At 42.6% G+C, this 18,627-nt stretch overlaps 3 protein-coding genes across 3 annotated transcripts; 1 reads left to right on the top strand and 2 right to left on the bottom strand.

The window, feature by feature from the left end:
* Window positions 1-8,841: 8,841 nt before the first annotated feature.
* Window positions 8,842-9,267, bottom strand: LOC140674105 (uncharacterized). Its single transcript, XM_072907463.1, has one exon. It carries the CDS (start codon window positions 9,265-9,267, stop codon window positions 8,842-8,844), a length of 426 nt encoding a protein of 141 aa, XP_072763564.1.
* A 548-nt stretch (window positions 9,268-9,815) lies between these two features.
* Window positions 9,816-11,052, bottom strand: LOC140674054 (uncharacterized). The gene is made up of 2 exons (XM_072907391.1): window positions 10,459-11,052; window positions 9,816-10,367 (listed from the first exon to the last, which is right to left on the bottom strand). Exons 1-2 carry the CDS (start codon window positions 11,050-11,052, stop codon window positions 9,816-9,818), a joined length of 1,146 nt encoding a protein of 381 aa, XP_072763492.1.
* Window positions 11,053-14,598: 3,546 nt separating this feature from the next.
* Window positions 14,599-15,246, top strand: LOC140674044 (uncharacterized). Its single transcript, XM_072907382.1, has one exon. The coding sequence runs from the start codon at window positions 14,599-14,601 to the stop codon at window positions 15,244-15,246; it is 648 nt and encodes a 215-aa protein (XP_072763483.1).
* The last annotated feature ends 3,381 nt before the right edge of the window (window positions 15,247-18,627 follow it).

The following is an 18,627-nucleotide window of genomic DNA, read 5'->3' as shown; positions in this document are numbered from 1 at the left end:
TAGCTTTATTATATCATGGTTTTGCATATGCCAAACATACAATAAATATGGAATTAAATATGCTAATATTTAATTTGAGAAATATATATGTGTATATAACACTATATATATCTAATATCATATACTTTTCTCATTTTTTTCTGTATATAATAAGTGCAAATAAATTGTTTATTATTTATAATACATATTAGGTATTGAGTATATAATTCTCTCTATTTTGTTTTTATACCATAATGCGTGTGAAAAAAGTTATGAATACGTGTATTTAAAATAATAATAAATATATGTATTTATATAATATATATATTGAATGCTATTATAAAAATACGTTTTAAAATTTCATTCATTATGGTATAAAATACAAAAAAAGCATAATTTTGTCACGTCCAGCGCCTCCGCTTGACACCAGTCGCCGTCCGTTGACTCCATACGTCACCTGTTAAGTAGACATAGTAAGCGTTAAGCACCTATAAAATTCTTTTATTTTCTTTTTTCTTTTTATATATATATATATATATATATATATATATAGTTGTTATCAAAAATAGATTAAGCCGATAAATACCTTTTATTATGTTTCCGGCTAGAACATCCTTTTTTTTTCTCTTTCTCTTCTTTTTTTTCTCTTTTCTTGTTTTATCCCCATCACTGGTTCTCCCCTATCACCTACCTAAAAATGAAGGAAAATAATTAATTAGTTGTCCAATGAAAATTCTTACCTATTTTCCGGCCACCCGGTATATCACCTTCTGGTCCGCCTCCTCAGCACCTGAAAAAGGGAAGAGAAAGGACCCACCAAGTCGGTCGAACATCTTAATTTTATTACCCATTTAGTTTTGTCACTCTAGTTGCAGTACCTGAAAAATAAAAGGGAAACATAATATTAAGTACGTGTCAATAGAATAACGTAAATTAAGTAATAGCGATAATATAAACCAATGTTCACTCCACCTCATCGTCATCACTCTTACTAAACATACACGTACACATCACCATAGACACACGCATCGAGAATTAACCACCACCCGGTATAACAGAAATATAAAGTAAATCTATATAACAAGCTAAAATCACGCAAGGAAAGAGATCGTAATTGCGAATAAGCGGAAATACAACTCCCGATACATGTTCACCTTAATAAATTGACACCCGGTATATAAACTAACATTGTCATATTATCCAAACATTAGTATAAAATAGTGTTTAACAACCGACCGATTCATTTGGTTAAATTCCATAAACTTCATATAATAAACTCCGCTCGGTACTTTCGGGACACCCTGTATATGAACTTTCATTAATTATTAAAACTGAGCAAGCCAAGTAACTCGTATGTGCAATTGCAACTTCCTATGCACAGTCTAAATCACTTTTCTCAATATATCAAAAGTTGTCGCAACATCGAAAAGCACCCAATTTTTAACGATTTAAACATCACATAAAAAACCCTCCCAGTGACCTTAATTAAATATTTTCTGGCGTCTTGACTAATAAGGAACCAAAAAAGGTAGCAACTTATAGGGCTACAGCCCCGCCATAAAAAGTTAAGCGCATATTGTTATAGACCCATTTTACTTCAGGAACACCTCATATTTTCAACTTTAATAATTTATTTATTTTAATCCGCACCTCCAATATATAATTATGCCTTCATTATTAAATGCAGTTTTATATCCCAAAGCCGAATTAATACCACAATAACGTACATGTCTAACGATTCTGTCACCCAAATATAATAACTTGTCAATTTTACTCATATTCCACCGTAGCGCAGTGATTTCAGTAAATTCAAATTTTAACAATAATAAAAGATTCGATCAAACCCATCATCTGCATAATAATTCCTTACCATGAATCCAATTTGGTTTGCCAATAAAAATCCGGTCAGCTATCATTTATAATTATTTCATATATCAACCATGGAGATAACTTGGTGCATACACATATACATATATATATATATATATGCGACTCGCTGCAGAAATCATGATCCACAGATGTTTTAAAGGCAAATTATAATGACCTGACAAGAACTCCTCGAGGCTCAGACAATATTTAAGTGATCAATTAAAACCAATAATAATTAAAACGAACTACTCATGATAAATATATATATATACATATTATAGTGAAAACAATATAAATATCCCATAAAGAGTTTAAAACGAATAAAGCTCTGGAAGATAACTAAAGTTAAATAGTCACACTCAAATATATACAATTACTTAATTAACTCTTACTTATACAAGGTGTCTGAAATAACTTGAACGTGATAATATTCTCAAAAACTTCTTTATCATTTTATTGAGGATGAATGATAATTACAATATACATATGCATAATAAACAAAATGACCATACCTATGTATACGGTGGTACGATAATACACACATCATACACTACATAAACCAAGTATAAACGCATAATGAACACCCAGAAATAATTACATGGATACACGCTCCTTAACAAACACACCATAAAATTATATAACAATAGTCACCTAATATACCCGGTGATACAAAAGTACGCGCGTTATAAACTTATCATCTACACAATGTTTAATCAGTATCTGACTATTACAGGCATATTATCCACCCAGTAACACGCAAATACACACACTCTATAAATAATTTATATACATAGTGACGCATTAGTACGCACAAACGAAGCACTCTCAATAAACCTATTATAAACTTATTACAGGCATATTCATATATTAACATACATATAATCAATGTATCATATACATGGTAACGCAATAGTTTTGGATTTTATAGCTAATTCATACATATTCCATGCGTATCATTTAAATTACACACTCAACCTCTCACAATATAAATTTGTCTTAAATTTATGCATTTATACACACTTACACACTCCTCATCCATTCATTGTAAATATATCACGGCATATTACATGTGCATTTATACCATTATTACTTATATATATATATATATATAAATATATAAACCTTTTACTACTAGTTATAATGATATACATACATACATATAGTTATATAATAGCGAGTTTAACGTCTGTAGACTAATTTACACCTTGTAATCCACGAATAACATTATGCGACATCATAGATAATTGTTAATTAATAAGTTAATTAGCGAAATGCTCTCGTATCTCTACGATTATTTAAGTACAACGCTATAATACAATGCGGCGATAAGTAATTAATCAGATAAGTTATCGTAACGCTAGTAATAATTGCGGTATATCTAGAAACAACGATATAGATATTATATTATAATGCTAGTCCCGAAGCTTCTAGAACATTCAGGAACCGCCGGATCACGTGAAAATTTCAGACAAACACCGCGACCGCTTACTATTGCCCGGCGCGTGATACCCGTGACAAACAAGCATGACCAGGATCGGACCACATTGCGCGCGCTATAATTCAGAAGGTGGGAGCCCTCAGCGACCACGGGTATATAAACGGGAGCACCGTGTGCTCAAGATACAGAGTATTCAGTTCTTGCCCAGACAGTTCAGATCATTAGACAGTTCGGATCATATTGAGTATTCGGCTTTCGCCCGACAGTAAAATCTGTTGTACGGTTCGTTTCGACCATTCAGTTTTCGCATAATCAGTATTCGATCAGCAGTCAATACTCGATTCATACAGTACCCAGTAAATTCATTGTACGTACAGACAGTCATTCATACGACTTAATAATCGGTTATCCTTATAACATTCGATCATACATACGCTCTCGCAAATTTTCGCACGGTGTAATTAATATTGTATCTTCGAATCAGTGTTTTCTAGTTCATTACTCGGTATTATTCACACGAAATCATTAACTCAGAGAGACTTCGAGACTAGCATATCGCGAACACTATTAATTAGCCTTCAGTTTCTTACGTTTACCGTCGTATAAATTTATTCTTGATTAATTGTATCCACTGTCACTATTATACTTCCTTTCTCTTTTTCGATTTCCACGGCGCTCACAATACATATCGATTTCTATCTATCACTCTTAAAGACATTTTATCTTAATTTTCACTCGCAGTAAATTATTCCTATCAACTATATAAGTGTTATATCTTTTCCTCTCCAAGCAATTATTAATGCCGCCTATCTATAATATCGTTTACGCGTCCGGAACCAGTCTGCGCGTGAAATCATAGTCAAAGGAAGGTTCTATTAACTAATGTTGTAATACTAATATTGTAGATCCACATTTTCGTGTACACCCGCGTGACAGTGTGTTCCCCAGTGGTTCCTGTAACACATAACAATTTAGTGAAGTGAGTACGTAGTCGTAATTATTAAGATATATTCGTGTAATCATTAATCATATTGTCTACGTGTAATTACTCGAAATATACATACTTGTGTCAGTTCGTGGCCCCTGTCCATTCCGGGCGTCGGTCATCTTTTCGGTGTCAATTCTTCTCTCCGTTAACCTCTCGAGTCCATACCTGTAAATATAAAGACAAGCTTTCTATTCTAATTTTAATATTGAAATTATCGGGCAAATTAGTGCTACTTATCTGACGAGGTCATCCTTCCTTCAAGCCTACGTCGGGCTCTCTCTTTCATTCTGCGGCGACGCGCGCCTCCTCCAGGGCGTTCTTGTATTCCTTATAGCTTCTCCTTTTATTTTTTTTTCTTTCTTTCTTTTTTTTTCCTTTTCTTTTTCCTTATCCGCTCACCAGTGGCAAGGTCCGCGACGTCCGCCCTGACATACCCAGAGCCTCAGATATCTGTAACTTATAATCGAAGAGATTAATATTTTATTCGGACGTCTTCATAGGGAATGTCATTAGACAGAGAGCGATAACCATTCTTACCTACACCGTAGGGCGCCTCCTCCAGGGCGACCTACATCCTTCCTACGTAGTGTGCCTCTTTCAGAGCGATTCTACGTCCCTTCTAGCAGTGCGCCTCTTCCAAGGCGGCTCTGCCTTCATCCTTCGTAGTGCGCCTCCTTCAGAGCCGGACTACCCCTATCTACGTCGCACGCCTCTCTCAGGGCGAACGACTCTCTTCTCCGAGGAGCGCCTCTTTCAGGGCATTCCGCCTCCTAGCGTGTAGCGCGCCTCTGTCAGGGCGATCTGCCTCCTCTCAGTCCACGAACCGCGCCTCTCTCAGGGCGTCTCTCACAATTCCTCCGATCGCTCTTCTTGATCTAAAATATAGAATAAATATTAAATTAAAATAAACTCATTAAGGCTCACCCTGTCCCCGCAACCCGTCAGATAAGGTAAAGTCAACTCGTTTAGCAATTTACTTTAACGCATATGTTTTTTTTTCTCTTTTCTTTTTCTTTTTCCCTTTTCATCACTCGCGTTACTATTGCTAACTCCAGTCTATACCTCTCCGCGTATTCAATTATGGCGTTGATTATGATTTCGCTTACCTTCTTAGCTGCGTCATGGGTCGGTCACGTCGAGCAGGGCGTGCTCACCAATTGAAGCGCCTCATCCGGTCACTATACCAAGGCGGCTCCTACCTGACGGTCCGAACAGCTGCGTCGCCACCAGGTAGTCAGGTAGTCCGGGTATTTCACTTACCCTCCACCGGGAACCCATACATCGGAGTCATCAACCCCTGACCAGCTACACGACGCCGTCACTCCACCGGCATCCAGTAGCGGGGTCGTCGCTTCCTCACATAGGCCCTTACCACCCATCGAATACCGTCCGTGGTCCGTGCCCCCGCCGTTGATAGACTTCGGGATTACGCAACCGAGGATCATTTCCTCCCAGGCTTTCTTCGGGCGAGTATGCATCTTGTCGTCCGCTGAAGCACCTATCAATTCGCCTCCCGATAACCGTCCGTGAATTAGTTGTCTAATCGTCTTGAAAAATATAATATAACTGTACATATATGTTTAATATAAAATAATGATAAATACATAAAAATTAGTATACGTAAACAATCTGTACTCATTGTCTACTCACTTCACATCCTCCCTATTATCCATTACGTCCCGACCTCTAGTTTCCGGTGCACCGCTACGCTGATCGTGACAGGTTTACCGCTCGGCCACCGCGATCCGCGTACACCAACCACCGTAACCGCACTTCACTCACGAACGCTCAGGACGTAACAATTTTATATTTAATATCTAATTGTGTTTCTAATAGACTAATTTATTTTCATTTATATTACATACAGATAAAAATAAGAAAATTGTATGACATTAGATATGTGTTATATATACATATTTCTCAAAAAATATTGTAACATATTTTGTTCCTACTTATTGCATATTTTGCATATGCAAAGCCATGATATAATGAAGTGCACGTACAAGATGAAATAGATGTGTGTAAAGTGCTAAGAGATATCAAGTATGATAAAATATTTATTTTACAAATATATATATATAATATTATAAAAGAAAAAGTTTAACAATTTATTTGCATTTATTATATAAATATAAAAATAAGTATGACATTAGATGTTTATATTATATACACATATTTCTCAAATTTAATTTGTTTACACACACTTTGTATATGCCTATTAGTCCTCTACATTACGTTCAGCCTTGCGACAAAATTTTGGTTGAGATAAAAAGTCGTTTCTTTATAACAATTGGAAACGACACATGTACAAAGATTACGCATCAGTGTGTACTATTACCACACAACAAATATCTCTTCGCGAGCGAACGAAAGAGACGATAATAGAAGCAAGCGAGACAATAATAGGAACGAGAGAGACAGTAATAAGAGCGAACGAGACAGTAATAAGAGCGAGCGAGACAGTAATAGGAGTGAGCGAGAGGGGCATAGCAGCTGGCAGAGAAAACCATATATGTAATACTACTATATTGCTAACACCCATAAGAGGAAAAGAGAAAAAAGATACGCTGAAAAGAGACAAATATAGCAGGAATTTCTGCCGTACTGCGCATGTCTGACGTCTATAGAAGCGTGGCTTATTATACGCGGCTTGTTCGAGAGATATGAATAAGTACATATATATCAGCACATGCGCACGTTGCACAATATTCCTTGCGAGAGCGAGACACGAAGTATCGTCCGCACCGTAATGTTGGCTACAGTTTCTCGACTTCCGTTAACAATATAGTAGTATTACATATATGGAGAAAACTCGAGGCTCGAGCCTTTCCTTGCACGCTGCTATTCCTCTCTCGCTCCTATTACTGTCTCGCTCGCTCCTATTTGTAGTCTCGCTCGCTCCTATTACTGTCTCGCTCGCTCCTATTGCTATCTCGCTCACTCCTATTGCTGTCTCGCTCACTCTCATGCCGACTGCGTCGGTAATACTTTTTTAGTTCTTTCAAAGCGGCGCTCAAAACCGCTTATGACTTCGGCCGACACTTCGGTATCCCTTTAAGGATTCCAAATACCCTTAAATACTCTTACTACTACTAAACTAAGATTTATGCAAAACCTCAACTAAATTAAGACAACTTTAAATTTTACTATTCAATAGATCGCAGTTCTTGCACCTGCAAAAATATAATTTGAAACGTCTATTTTATGCAATATTTCCTGACGACCTTATATACAAAATTTCGTAAACTTACCCCTAATAGGTTCCGAAATACTTCCATTTGTTTATAAGACGTCAGCCATCTTGTTTTTACTGGTCCATCCTAGGAAGACTGGACCAATTCCATTGTAACAAACTTGAACTGACGATAAGGTATCCCCAATCTCGACTTTCCAATCACTCCCTATAATCGTTAACTAAATAAATTAATTATAAGAAATATCAAATTTTTTATTAATAAGTTAAGATAATACCTAATACCCACTACTGAATAATAGAGACGATATCTTACTTTAAAGCCAACCTATATACATCTCTTATATACCGGGTGTCAAAAAATCATTACTCGTTAAATTTTAAAATCCAAATATCTATAATATTCTCAACCCCTACATGTAAGAGACATATAAATCTTATCCCTATCTCCTTTAATTAGCTCCAAATAAATTAGGAATAAATGAGACCTCAAACAACTGATACTGAAATTCAACAAGACACCTTTGTTGACCCTGATTAGAGACCTTAATCCAATTTATAGAAAAAAATTAAAAAAATATTTACAATTTAGATAACATCATTAAAAAGTTTTTAAACCAAGCTTCTATTATCATAATTCCAGATCAGTAAAAAAAATCCTCTGATTTATTAGCTCTTAAAACACATTGATCCTGCTATCGGCGGAGCCCTGGGTATAGCCGATTTAGACAGATTACCCAAAAAACTAAATAGAGAGGAACTCTGTTATTAAAACTTTTTTTTTTTTGGTTAACGCAGGGGAAATGCATCATGCATACCCGCCGACCCCACATTAGCTCGTGGGAGAGAGTGTCGGGGGGTTATGTGGGACTTTAACCCACTAAAACCTCTGCGGGTGTCCGATCTGGTCGATTGACGGGGGGAGCGTGGGCATTGCCAGTGGCATAATCTTCCACGTTCCCCCCTCAACATTTATGTTTTCCTCGCTGTGCCGGCCAGGTGAGGACCGACACCGCTTAGTCGGAGAGCTGGCTGTGCTGTTCGACTTCCGGCCGTGTGATGTTAATTATTTCGGGCTACGGGAGGGACATCACCTCTCCACGTAGCCCGCCTCCCTCCCACATGGAGGGTGCGAGGTCCGAAGATCAGGGTCCATACCCCGATCTCCGGTCCCCCCAGTCTCGGGTCTAGGTCCCGGGACTCTCCCTATCTCCTTACCAAAGAGAGACGAGGTCATACGGCCCCTCCATGAGGGGCCGTCCATCCTTCGCTTGAACGGATGACAGCAGGTGGTAAGAGGGGGGAGGAACGCACTCGCACCCCGGTGGATTTTTCACTGGGTTACGTTCCTCCCCCTTGCCGTCATCCGTTTCCTTACCGAGGCGGTGGGGGTGAGAGTGGCGGGGGCGGCATAGCTTCCCCGCCGGCAACCCGGTAGATAGCGGACTGCCCCGCAGGGAGACGATGATGTCGGCGAGGCTGTCGCACAACGTGTCGCTCCCTCTCTTTCTCTTTCTCGGCAGCCTCCTTCCGCGACATAACCGTCTCGCAGAAGGAGACCACCGCCCTCCATTTGATCTCCTCCTCCAGCATTGCGGCGACTACCGCCCTGGGGAAGAGGTCAAAACCGATGACGTCGATGAGGGCACGGCGCTCATTTACCCACGCCGAACAACTGTCCAACGTGTGCTGCGCCGTGTTCCTCCCATCCTCGCAGTGGTGGCAAGAGGTGGTGCCCTCTTTTCCAATCCTGTGCAGGTACTCACCGAAGCAGCCGTGTCCGGTGAGTATCTGCGTCATCCTGAAAGAGACACCCTGGCTCCCTGTCAACCATTCCGATAGACGGGAGAGCTATGGCCTCGACGGTACTTCGACTCACATTGGTCTCTTCGACCTCTGATAAGGTAGCGTCTCCACCTCACCAGAAGGAGCCGTCGGGCCTGGCTCTTAAATTGTTGCTTGATCCCGACCGTAATGGGGATGTTGTTTCCTGCCTCCAGGAGCTGGCGCACCCGCCGATATACTTCAGCGTGGGAACATGTCACCAGCTCCCATGGGGGCAGGCCGGCCAGGATCGTGGCCGCTCTGTGCGAGACGATGCGGTATGCCCGCGCCGCCCGTAGGGCCATGGGACCCTGAATTCTTCTAAGCGTTTCGCGCAATACGCGATCTCCCACGACCCTCTCGGCCCAGATCGGGGCCCCATATAGGGTCACGGCCTGGACCGTCCCGCACCAGAAGCGTCTGACGACGCCTCCAGGCCCTTCGAGGTTGGGCAGAAGATTGCCGAACGCCGCAGAGGCCTTGGCCACTTTGGGGGTCAGGAGAGCAAAGTGCTCCCTGAACCTTCAGGTGCCGTCTATCTGGAGGCCGAGATATTTAAAACTCGGCACCACAGATACCAGGGTGTCTCTTCCCAGAGGCAATCGGGTTTCCGGTAGCGCCCCATGAGAGCCGTCGTGCATGAACACGGCTTCGATTTTTTGGAGCGCGACCTTCAGCCCGACTGCCTCTATTCGGCGTACCACCTCTGTCACCGCCAGCCTCGCCGTGTTGCGCGCCTCTATCCAATTGGCCCCCCCAGCCACGACCAAGGTGTTGTCCGCGTAGCACACCAAGTCGCAGGCTAGGAAGCCAGCCGGTGAAGACCCTGTCGTAGGCGATGTTCCATAGCAGGTGGCCCAGTATTGACCCCTGCGGAACACCCCTAGTGACAGGCCTGGCCTGCATCGGACCGTCCCGCCCCGGGGCAAGGAGATATCGGCCTCGGAGGTAATCCCCGACCATCCTCTGGAGGTACTCGGGGATCCAAAATCTCTCAGGGCCTCCCAGAGCAGGGTGTTGAATGCATTTGCGATGTCCAGGGGCGGGATGTCACCGCAAGTGACCTTCACTATGACCTTCCGCGAGGGATCTCAAGCGCAAGATCGCGTCGATCGTAGATCTCCCCTCGCGGAAGCCAAACTGCCGGTCATTTAGGTCGAGTCCTACCTCCTTCATATGCCTGACTATACGGCCGGCTATGATGCGTTCCAACATTTTGCCGGCCTCGTCTAACAGGCATATGGGCCGATATGCCCCAGTGCTGAGGGAGTCTTTTCCCGCCTTTGAAATAAGGACCAGATTGGTCCTCTTCCATCGCTGCGGGAACACCCCCCTCTTCAGACACGCGGAAAACAGCCTACTGAGGACGCTCGCGAGTTTATCGAAGGTCAGCTTCCATATTCTTCGATGAACTCCGTCGGGCTCGGGGGCCTTGCTCCCCCGTAGCCTCTCAAAAATCCCTTCCATCTCCCTTCCTGTGACCCTCATTTTCTCTATCCACCCGGCAGGGATCGCTCCGGTCACGGGCATTAAGGCCAACGCGCCGGTTGGCCCTAACGGGTCGCCGGGAAACAGAGTTTCGACGATATCGTCAAGATGCTGGGGGTCCAGGGAGTCTATCATTGGGGTGCCCGACTTCTTCAGTTTCCTGAAGACGGTTTTGTACGGGCGCCCCCAGGGATTCTCGTCGAGGGAGGCGATAAACTCCTCCCATGCCCGACGCTTGGTGCCTCTTATCTCGGCGTCAAGGCGAGTCCTCATCACGCCATAGTTTAGGCGTTCGTTCCGCGCGTCTGGGTGGTCCGATCCTAATCGTCTGGTGGTCCGACGAAGACGACGACTCTGGTGGGCGCATTCAGATCGTAAGGCAGCGATCCCCGGCGCCCACCAGTAGGTTCTTCTTCTCACCTACCCTTCCGAGACAAGGGGCATTGATGTAGCGCACGCGTCGACAACCCCAGACATGGGGCGATCTGTCTCGGCATTGGGGTGATATCACCCGTCCTGCCTTTGTCGGGCCAGCAGGCCGTATGGATGCAGGCCAAGAGTTTGTCCTCATCCAGCTTTTTGAGGACCCATCTCAACCTCCTCGGAGGCGCCGTTGTTGGCGGGGATGAGTAGTACATAAAGCCTGTATATTTGTTGAAAAAGGAATAAAGATGGTTATAATATTTCTTGTGTGTATTATTTCCTTGTGAGAGGTATTAAAGAGTTTGCGTACCTGACAAGACTTCAGAAATAAAGAGTAGTTACAAAATAATAATGAATTTACTTTGTTGATGAGAAGATATTGCTAAGTAAACGGTTGTCTATTAATAAATTGTTGAATTCTATTTGAGAATAAGAAAAAGATCGGAATAAAGTTGATGGAACAATTCTGAGTTTGAATAATGATGCATCGCCTTCAGATTACAAGCTGAATAGCGGCGTGTTGCTTTGCAAAATTTATACCTTAACCTTCTTCGGTATAAGAGGATTCAAGGTCAGAAGAATTGGCAATAAATCTTTTATTTATTAATTCTTCGATGGTAGCAGGATTTATTATTAAAAGCCGGGGATCTATATCGGTATCGATATGAAATTGTCTTTACAATCTATAATATAAAAAAAAGATTCTTGATTGGAAGAGGAAGGTTCGATAAAAGGAGTTTGTTCGGAAACGGTTGTGGAATTAGAAAGATAGTCGTTTATAGCTTTAAGAAAACGAGCTTTCAATCGCCTTAGTTTATGTTTCTTACCAGCACATCGGGTTTTTGGCATAACTTAATTTCAGTTTGTGTTACTTCCACGAATCTCTCGCATAAAATTCGTATCGGCTGTAATCAATGCGGATTTCTCTTAGTTGACTATCACAATTTGAACCTATCACCGGGAATTGTGTGCTTCCACAAATTCTACTGAATATTGCTTCTGCCGTGAGAGCGTGCGGCCCAGTCATATGCTATCCTCATTTGACTCACTGTGAAGTTACTCGTATGAGTATAAATCGAATATTCAATTATTTAACAAATACGTGCTGTAGTAATTTAATTTAGAAAAGAAAACTATTTGCTATTTAACTATAGCAAGAGTTAATATTCATTCTCAAAATTATTATTTCTTAATATTTCTTATTTTCTTTTCACTTATTTATTTTTAATTATGCTTTTATATTTAAATTTCCTTTAATTTTTCTCTCTTGTTATATCACATATTTCTTATTGACATATCTACTTTTATAATAGTATCTATATGGAAGATTTAATTATTGCAATTTGTTACTGTCATTTATAAATTTATAATTCTTTTCTATCGTGATTCCTTATAGTTTTACTTTAGCATAGGAGGCTAACTCCCTTTTATATATACATATATATATATATATATATATATATATATATATAGAGGTATATATAAATATATATGTATATAAGAATATTTGTCATACGTTATGCTTTTAGATTATTACTTTTTCATCAATTGCAGTAAGAAAAGAGTCTTCCATGTAGATTTACATTTTATTATGAAAATAATTCTAGATAATGGGTTAGGCCGGTTTAAATCTTTTTAACTCTGTCTAACCTTTTGAATATAATGTGCACATTCCCTTTTGAGGTATGCTTTACTAAATAATATTTCTTCCTTTTTGTTATTTTTTTTATTATAACAATTAAGAAAATATAAGATTTATAATTGATAAAGCGATTTTTAGAATGATTTAGTATTACTATTGTCACGTGCAGTGACCCACTGTTATGTCGTCTACCTAGGTATCAATAACAGCCCACTCTTTTATGTGGGGTTCCCCGCGAACGAACCCAATGGAGGGCTGGTGGAGACGTGAGCCGCTGCCGTGGACCTTCGGATCCTCAACCAGGACAGCGGCAACACATTCGTGGGGCACCGGGGCGGTTCCATCGTGGATCTCACGTGAGCTAGTCCCGCTGTCCTGTGAAGGGTGTCGGAGTAGCGCGTGCTGGACCACGTAGAAACCGGATCAGACTACTTATACATCTGGTTCCGGGTAGTTCTCACGCGCGACGGCACCATATCCTCGCCAACAACGGCGCCTCCGAGGAGGTTGAGATGGATCCTCAAAAAGCTGGATGAGGACAAACTCTTGGCCTGCATCCATACGGCCTGCTGGCCCGACGAAGGCAGGACGGGTGATATCACCCCAATGCCGAGACAGATCGCTCCATGTCTGGGGTTGTCGACGCGTGCGTCACGTCAATGCCCCTTGTCTCGGAAGGGTAGGTGAGAAGGAGGACCTACTGGTGGACGCCGGGGATCGCTGCCTTACGATCTGAATGCGCCCACCAGAGTCGTCGTCTTCGTCGGACCACCAGACGATTAGGATCGGACCACCCAGACGCGCGGAACGAACGCCTAAACTATGGCGTGATAAGGACTCGCCTTGGCGCCGAGATAAGAGGCACCAAGCGTCGGGCATGGGAGGAGTTTATCGCCTTTCTCGACGAGAATCCCTGGGGGCGCCCGTACAAAACCGTCTTCAGGAAACTGAAGAAGCCGGGCGCCCCAGTGATAGACTACCTGGACCCCCAGCATCTTGACGATATCGTCGAAACTCTGTTCCCCGGCGACCCGTTAGAGCCAACCGGCGCGTTGGCCTTAATGCCCGCGACCGGAGCGATCCCTGCCGGGTGGATAGAGAAAATGGGGGTCACAAGAAGGGAGATGGAAGGGATTTTTGAGAGGCTACGGGGGAGCAAGGCCCCCGGGCCCGATGGAGTTCATTGAAGAATATGGAAGCTGACCTTCGATAAACTCGCGAGCGTCCTCAGTAGGCTGTTTTCCGCGTGTCTGAAGAGGGGGGTGTTCCCGCAGCGATGGAAGAGGACCAATCTGGTCCTTCTTCCAAAGGCGGGAAAAGACTCTCTCAGCACTGGGGCATATCGGCCCATATGCCTGTTAGACGAGGCCGGCAAAATGCTGGAACGCATCATAGCCGGCCGTATAGTCAGGCGTATGAAGGAGGTAGGACTCGACCTAAATGACCGGCAGTTTGGCTTCCGCGAGGGGAGATCTACGATCGACGCGATCTTGCGCTTGAGATCCCTCGCGGAAGGTCATAGTGAGAGGGGCGGGGTGTCACCGCAAGTGACACCCCGCCCCTGGACATCGCAAATGCATTCAACACCCTGCTCTGGGAGGCCCTGAGAGATTTTGGATCCTTGAATACCTCCAGAGGATGGTCGGGGATTACCTCCGAGGCCGATATCTCCTTGTCCCGGGGCGGGACGGTCCGATGCAGGCCAGGCCTGTCACTAGGGGTGTTCCGCAGGGGTCAGTACTGGGCCCCCTGCTATGGAATATCGCCTACGACAGGGTCTTCACCGGCTGGCTTCCCCTAGGCTGCGACTTGGTGTGCTACGCGGACAACACCTTGGTGGCTGGGGGGGGGCCAATTGGATAGAGGCGCGCAACGCGGCGAGGCTGGCGGTGACAGAGGTGGTGCGCCGAATAGAGGCGGTCGGGCTGAAGGTCGCGCTACAAAAAACCGAAGCCGTGTTCATGCACGACGGCTCTCATGGGGCGCTACCGGAAACCCGATTGCCTCTGGGAAGAGACACCCTGGTATCTGTGGGACTGAGTTTTAAATATCTCGGCCTCCAGGTAGACGGCACCTGGAGGTTCAGGGAGCACTTTGCTCTCCTGACCCCCAAAGTGGCCAAGGCCTCCGCGGCGTTCGGCAATCTCCTGCCCAACCTCGGAGGGCCTGGAGGCGTCGTCAGACGCCTCTGGTGCGGGACGGTCCAGGCCATGACCCTATATGAGGCCCCGATCTGGGCCGAGAGAGTCGTGGGAGATCGCGTATTGCGCGAAACGCTTAGAAGAATTCAGCGTCCCATGGCCCTACGGGCGGCGCGGGCATACCGCATCGTCTCGCACAGGGCGGCCACGATCCTGGCCGGCCTGCCCCCATGGGAGCTGGTGACATGTTCCCACGCTTAAGTATATCGGCGGGTGCGCCAGCTCCGGGAGGCAGGAAACAACATCCCCATTACGGTCGAGATCAAGCAACAATTTAAGAGCCAGGCCCGACGGCTCCTTCTGGTGAGGTGGAGACGCCACCTTATCAGAGGTCGAAGAGACCAATATGGGTCGAAGTACCGTCGAGGCCATAGCTCCCCCGTCTATCGGAATGGTTGACAGGGAGCCAGGGTGTCTCTTTCAGGATGACGCAGATACTCACCGGACACGGCTGCTTCGGTGAGTACCTGCACAGGATTGGAAAAGAGGGCACCACCTCTTGCCACCACTGCGAGGATGGGAGGAACACGGCGCAGCACACGTTGGACAGTTGTTCGGCGTGGGTAAATGAGCGCCGTGCCCTCATCGACGTCATCGGTTTTGACCTCTTCCCCAGGGCGGTAGTCGCCGCAATGCTGGAGGAGGAGATCAAATGGAGGGCGGTGTCTCCTTCTGCGAGACGGTTATGTCGCGGAAGGAGGCTGCCGAGAAAGAGAAAGAGAGGGAGTGACACGTTGTGCGACAGCCTCGCCGACATCATCGTCTCCCTGCGGGGCAGTCCGCTGTCCACCGGGTTGCCGGCGGGGAAGCTATGCCGCCCCCGCCATCCCCACCCCTACCGCCTCGGTAAGGAAACGGATGACGGCAAGGGGGAGGAACGTAGCCCGGTGAAAAATCCACCGGGGTGCGAGTGCGTTCCTCCCCCCTCTTACCACCTGCTGTCTTCCGTTCAGGCGAAGGATGGACGGCCCCTCATGGAGGGGCCGTATGACCTTGTCTCTCTTTGGTAAGGAGATAGGGAGAGTCCCGGGACCTAGACCCGAGACTGGGGGGACCGGAGATCGGGGTAGGGACCCTGATCTTCGGACCTCGCACCCCCGATGTGGGAGGAAGGCGGGCTACGTGGAGAGGTGATGTCCCTCCCGTAGCCTGAAATAATTAACATCACACGGCCGGAAGTCGAACAGCACAGCCAGCTCTCCGACTAAGCGGTGTCGGTCCTCACCTGGCCGGCACCGCGAGGAAAACATAAATGTTGAGGGGGGAACGTGGAAGATTATGCCACTGGCAATGCCCACGCTCCCCCCGTCAATCGATCAGACCGGACACCCGCAGAGGTTTTAGTGGGTTAAAGTCCCATATAACCCACCGACACTCTCTCCCACGAGCTAATGTGGGGTCGGCGGGTATGCATGATGCATTTCCCCTGCGTTAACCAAAAAAAAAATTGTCAATAACAGAGTTCCTCTTTATTTAGTTTTTTGGGTAATCTGTCTAAATCGGCTATATCCAGGGCTCCGCCGAGAGCAGGATCAATGTGTTCTAGTGTCACGTCTCGCGATCCACTGTTATTGTCCATCTCGGTGTCAATACCAGGGTTGCTGTCTATTTAGTTTTTTAGGGCAACCTGTTTAAACCGGCTATACTCAGGGAACCGCCGAGAGCTAAGTCTTGACTCTTTTGATAATCAGGAGATTTTTTTTTTTATCAGGAACCACTACAATTGAGGCTTGGTTTATAGGTTCAATAATAATATCGTCTAAATTATAAATAATGTTTTCTTTATTTTCTTCCAAAAATTGTATTAGTATTTCTATTATATGGTGTCAGGTTTTTGAGAGAAGTATTCTGTTGTATATCAGCGTCGATTGCTTGTGGTTTCGTTAATTTTTTCATTATTAATTTATTTGAGACTAATATAGAGAGATAGAGGTAAAAATTTTATATTTATTGCATGCACGTATTAAGTATATTGTAGATATTTAAATTTTCAATTTCTATGGTTAATGATTTTTAGACACCCGGTATTTAAGATAAGTATATATATATAAGATAAGTATATATAGGGTGGCTTTAAAGTAGGATTTTGTCTTTATTATTCAATAGTGTCTATTAAGTATTATCCTAACTTGTTACTTAAGAAATTTGGTAATTTTTATATTTAATATATTTAATTAATTATTATAGGGAGTGATTTGGAAAGTCGAGATTCGGAACAGATTATCGTCATTTCAAATTCGTTATAATGGAATTGGTCCGGTCTTCCTAGGATGGACTAGTAAAAACAACATGGCTGACGTCTTATAAACAAGTGGAAGTATCTCAGAACTTATTAAAGGTGAATTTTTGAAATCTTGGCTATAAGGTCTGCAGGAAGTGTTGCATAAAATAAACGTGTTAAATTGTACTTTTACAGGTGCAAAACTATGATCTATTGAATAGTAAAGTTCCAAAGTTGTCTTAATTTAGTCGTAGTTTTGCATAAATCTTAATTTAGTGGTAGTAAGAATATTTAAAGATATTTGGGATCATTAAGTCAAAAAATGAAAAAATTAAAAATGGCGGCTAAAATTTGTAAAATTGGCTAAAAAGTGTATCCTCAAAGTCAAATTAGAAATTTTTTTAATTATTTATTTATTTTTGTAATAAATTTTTATGTTTTTTATTGTTATTATATAGTATTATTGTTAATTAATTATAGGAACAACTTTTGGTTGAAAATTATTAATTTACAAGTAGGATAAAATAGATGAGTGTGACGTCCCACAAAAAAAAAAAATTTCAAATTAAATTTTTCAAAATATAAACGTCCCGCTAGAAATATGAACACAAAGTATGAGATATACATATCTCAACTTGAACTTAATAAAATATTTAATCAAGCATAGTATTATATAGCTATTAAATTGGACGTTGCTTGCATAGAAGTATTAACAAAATAATACTGACCTTATCAATAAAGAAATAGAAAAAAATTGTAATCATTAGACTACTATATTAGTTTTCCAAATAAAAGCTAAAATTCTCTTTGTAACAGAAACACTTGCAAACTAATTATATTAGAGTTAAATCATACTAACAATCGCTTTATAAATCTTACATTTTCATAACTATAACAAAAGGAAAATAATAAAAGAAAAAGGGAAATATTATTCAGTGAAGCACATTTCAAAAGGTATTCGCACACTAACATTGAGAAATCCATATAAGTTAATATATTTAATAATATTAATAAGCTGATTTTATATATCAACATGTAAATCTACATGGAAGACTTTCTCTTAGTGTAATTGATGAAAAAGTAATATTCTAAAAAGATAACGCACGACAAGTATTATACATATATATATATATGTCTATATATATATATTTAAAGGAGAGCTAGTCTCCTATGCTAAAGTGAAACCATAAGGAATCACAATAGAAAGGAATTATAAATTAAAAATAACAGTATTAAAATTGCATTAATTAAATCTTCTATATGGATACTATAATAAAAGTAGATATGTCAATATAAAATATGTGATACAACAAGAGAGAAAATTAAAGGAAACTTAAATATAAAAGCATAAATTAATAAAT

This window comes from Anoplolepis gracilipes, chromosome 2 (assembly GCF_047496725.1).
Source record: "Anoplolepis gracilipes chromosome 2, ASM4749672v1, whole genome shotgun sequence".
In the NCBI taxonomy this organism is placed as follows: Eukaryota; Metazoa; Arthropoda; class Insecta; order Hymenoptera; family Formicidae; genus Anoplolepis; species Anoplolepis gracilipes.
Note: the sequence above shows the minus strand (reverse complement) of the source record. Positions and strands in the feature narration are given on the sequence as shown.

Bases quoted from the DNA above. Each gene is read 5' to 3' on its own strand.
- LOC140674105 (XM_072907463.1), bottom strand. From the start codon at position 9,267: ATGACGCAGATACTCACCGGACACGGCTGCTTCGGTGAGTACCTGCAC.
- LOC140674054 (XM_072907391.1), bottom strand. From the start codon at position 11,052: ATGAGGACTCGCCTTGACGCCGAGATAAGAGGCACCAAGCGTCGGGCA. The intron at 10,368-10,458 runs GTAGGACTCGAC...CCCTCGCGGAAG, and splicing joins TAGTCAGGCATATGAAGGAG to GTCATAGTGAAGGTCACTTG.
- LOC140674044 (XM_072907382.1), top strand. From the start codon at position 14,599: ATGGAATATCGCCTACGACAGGGTCTTCACCGGCTGGCTTCCCCTAGG.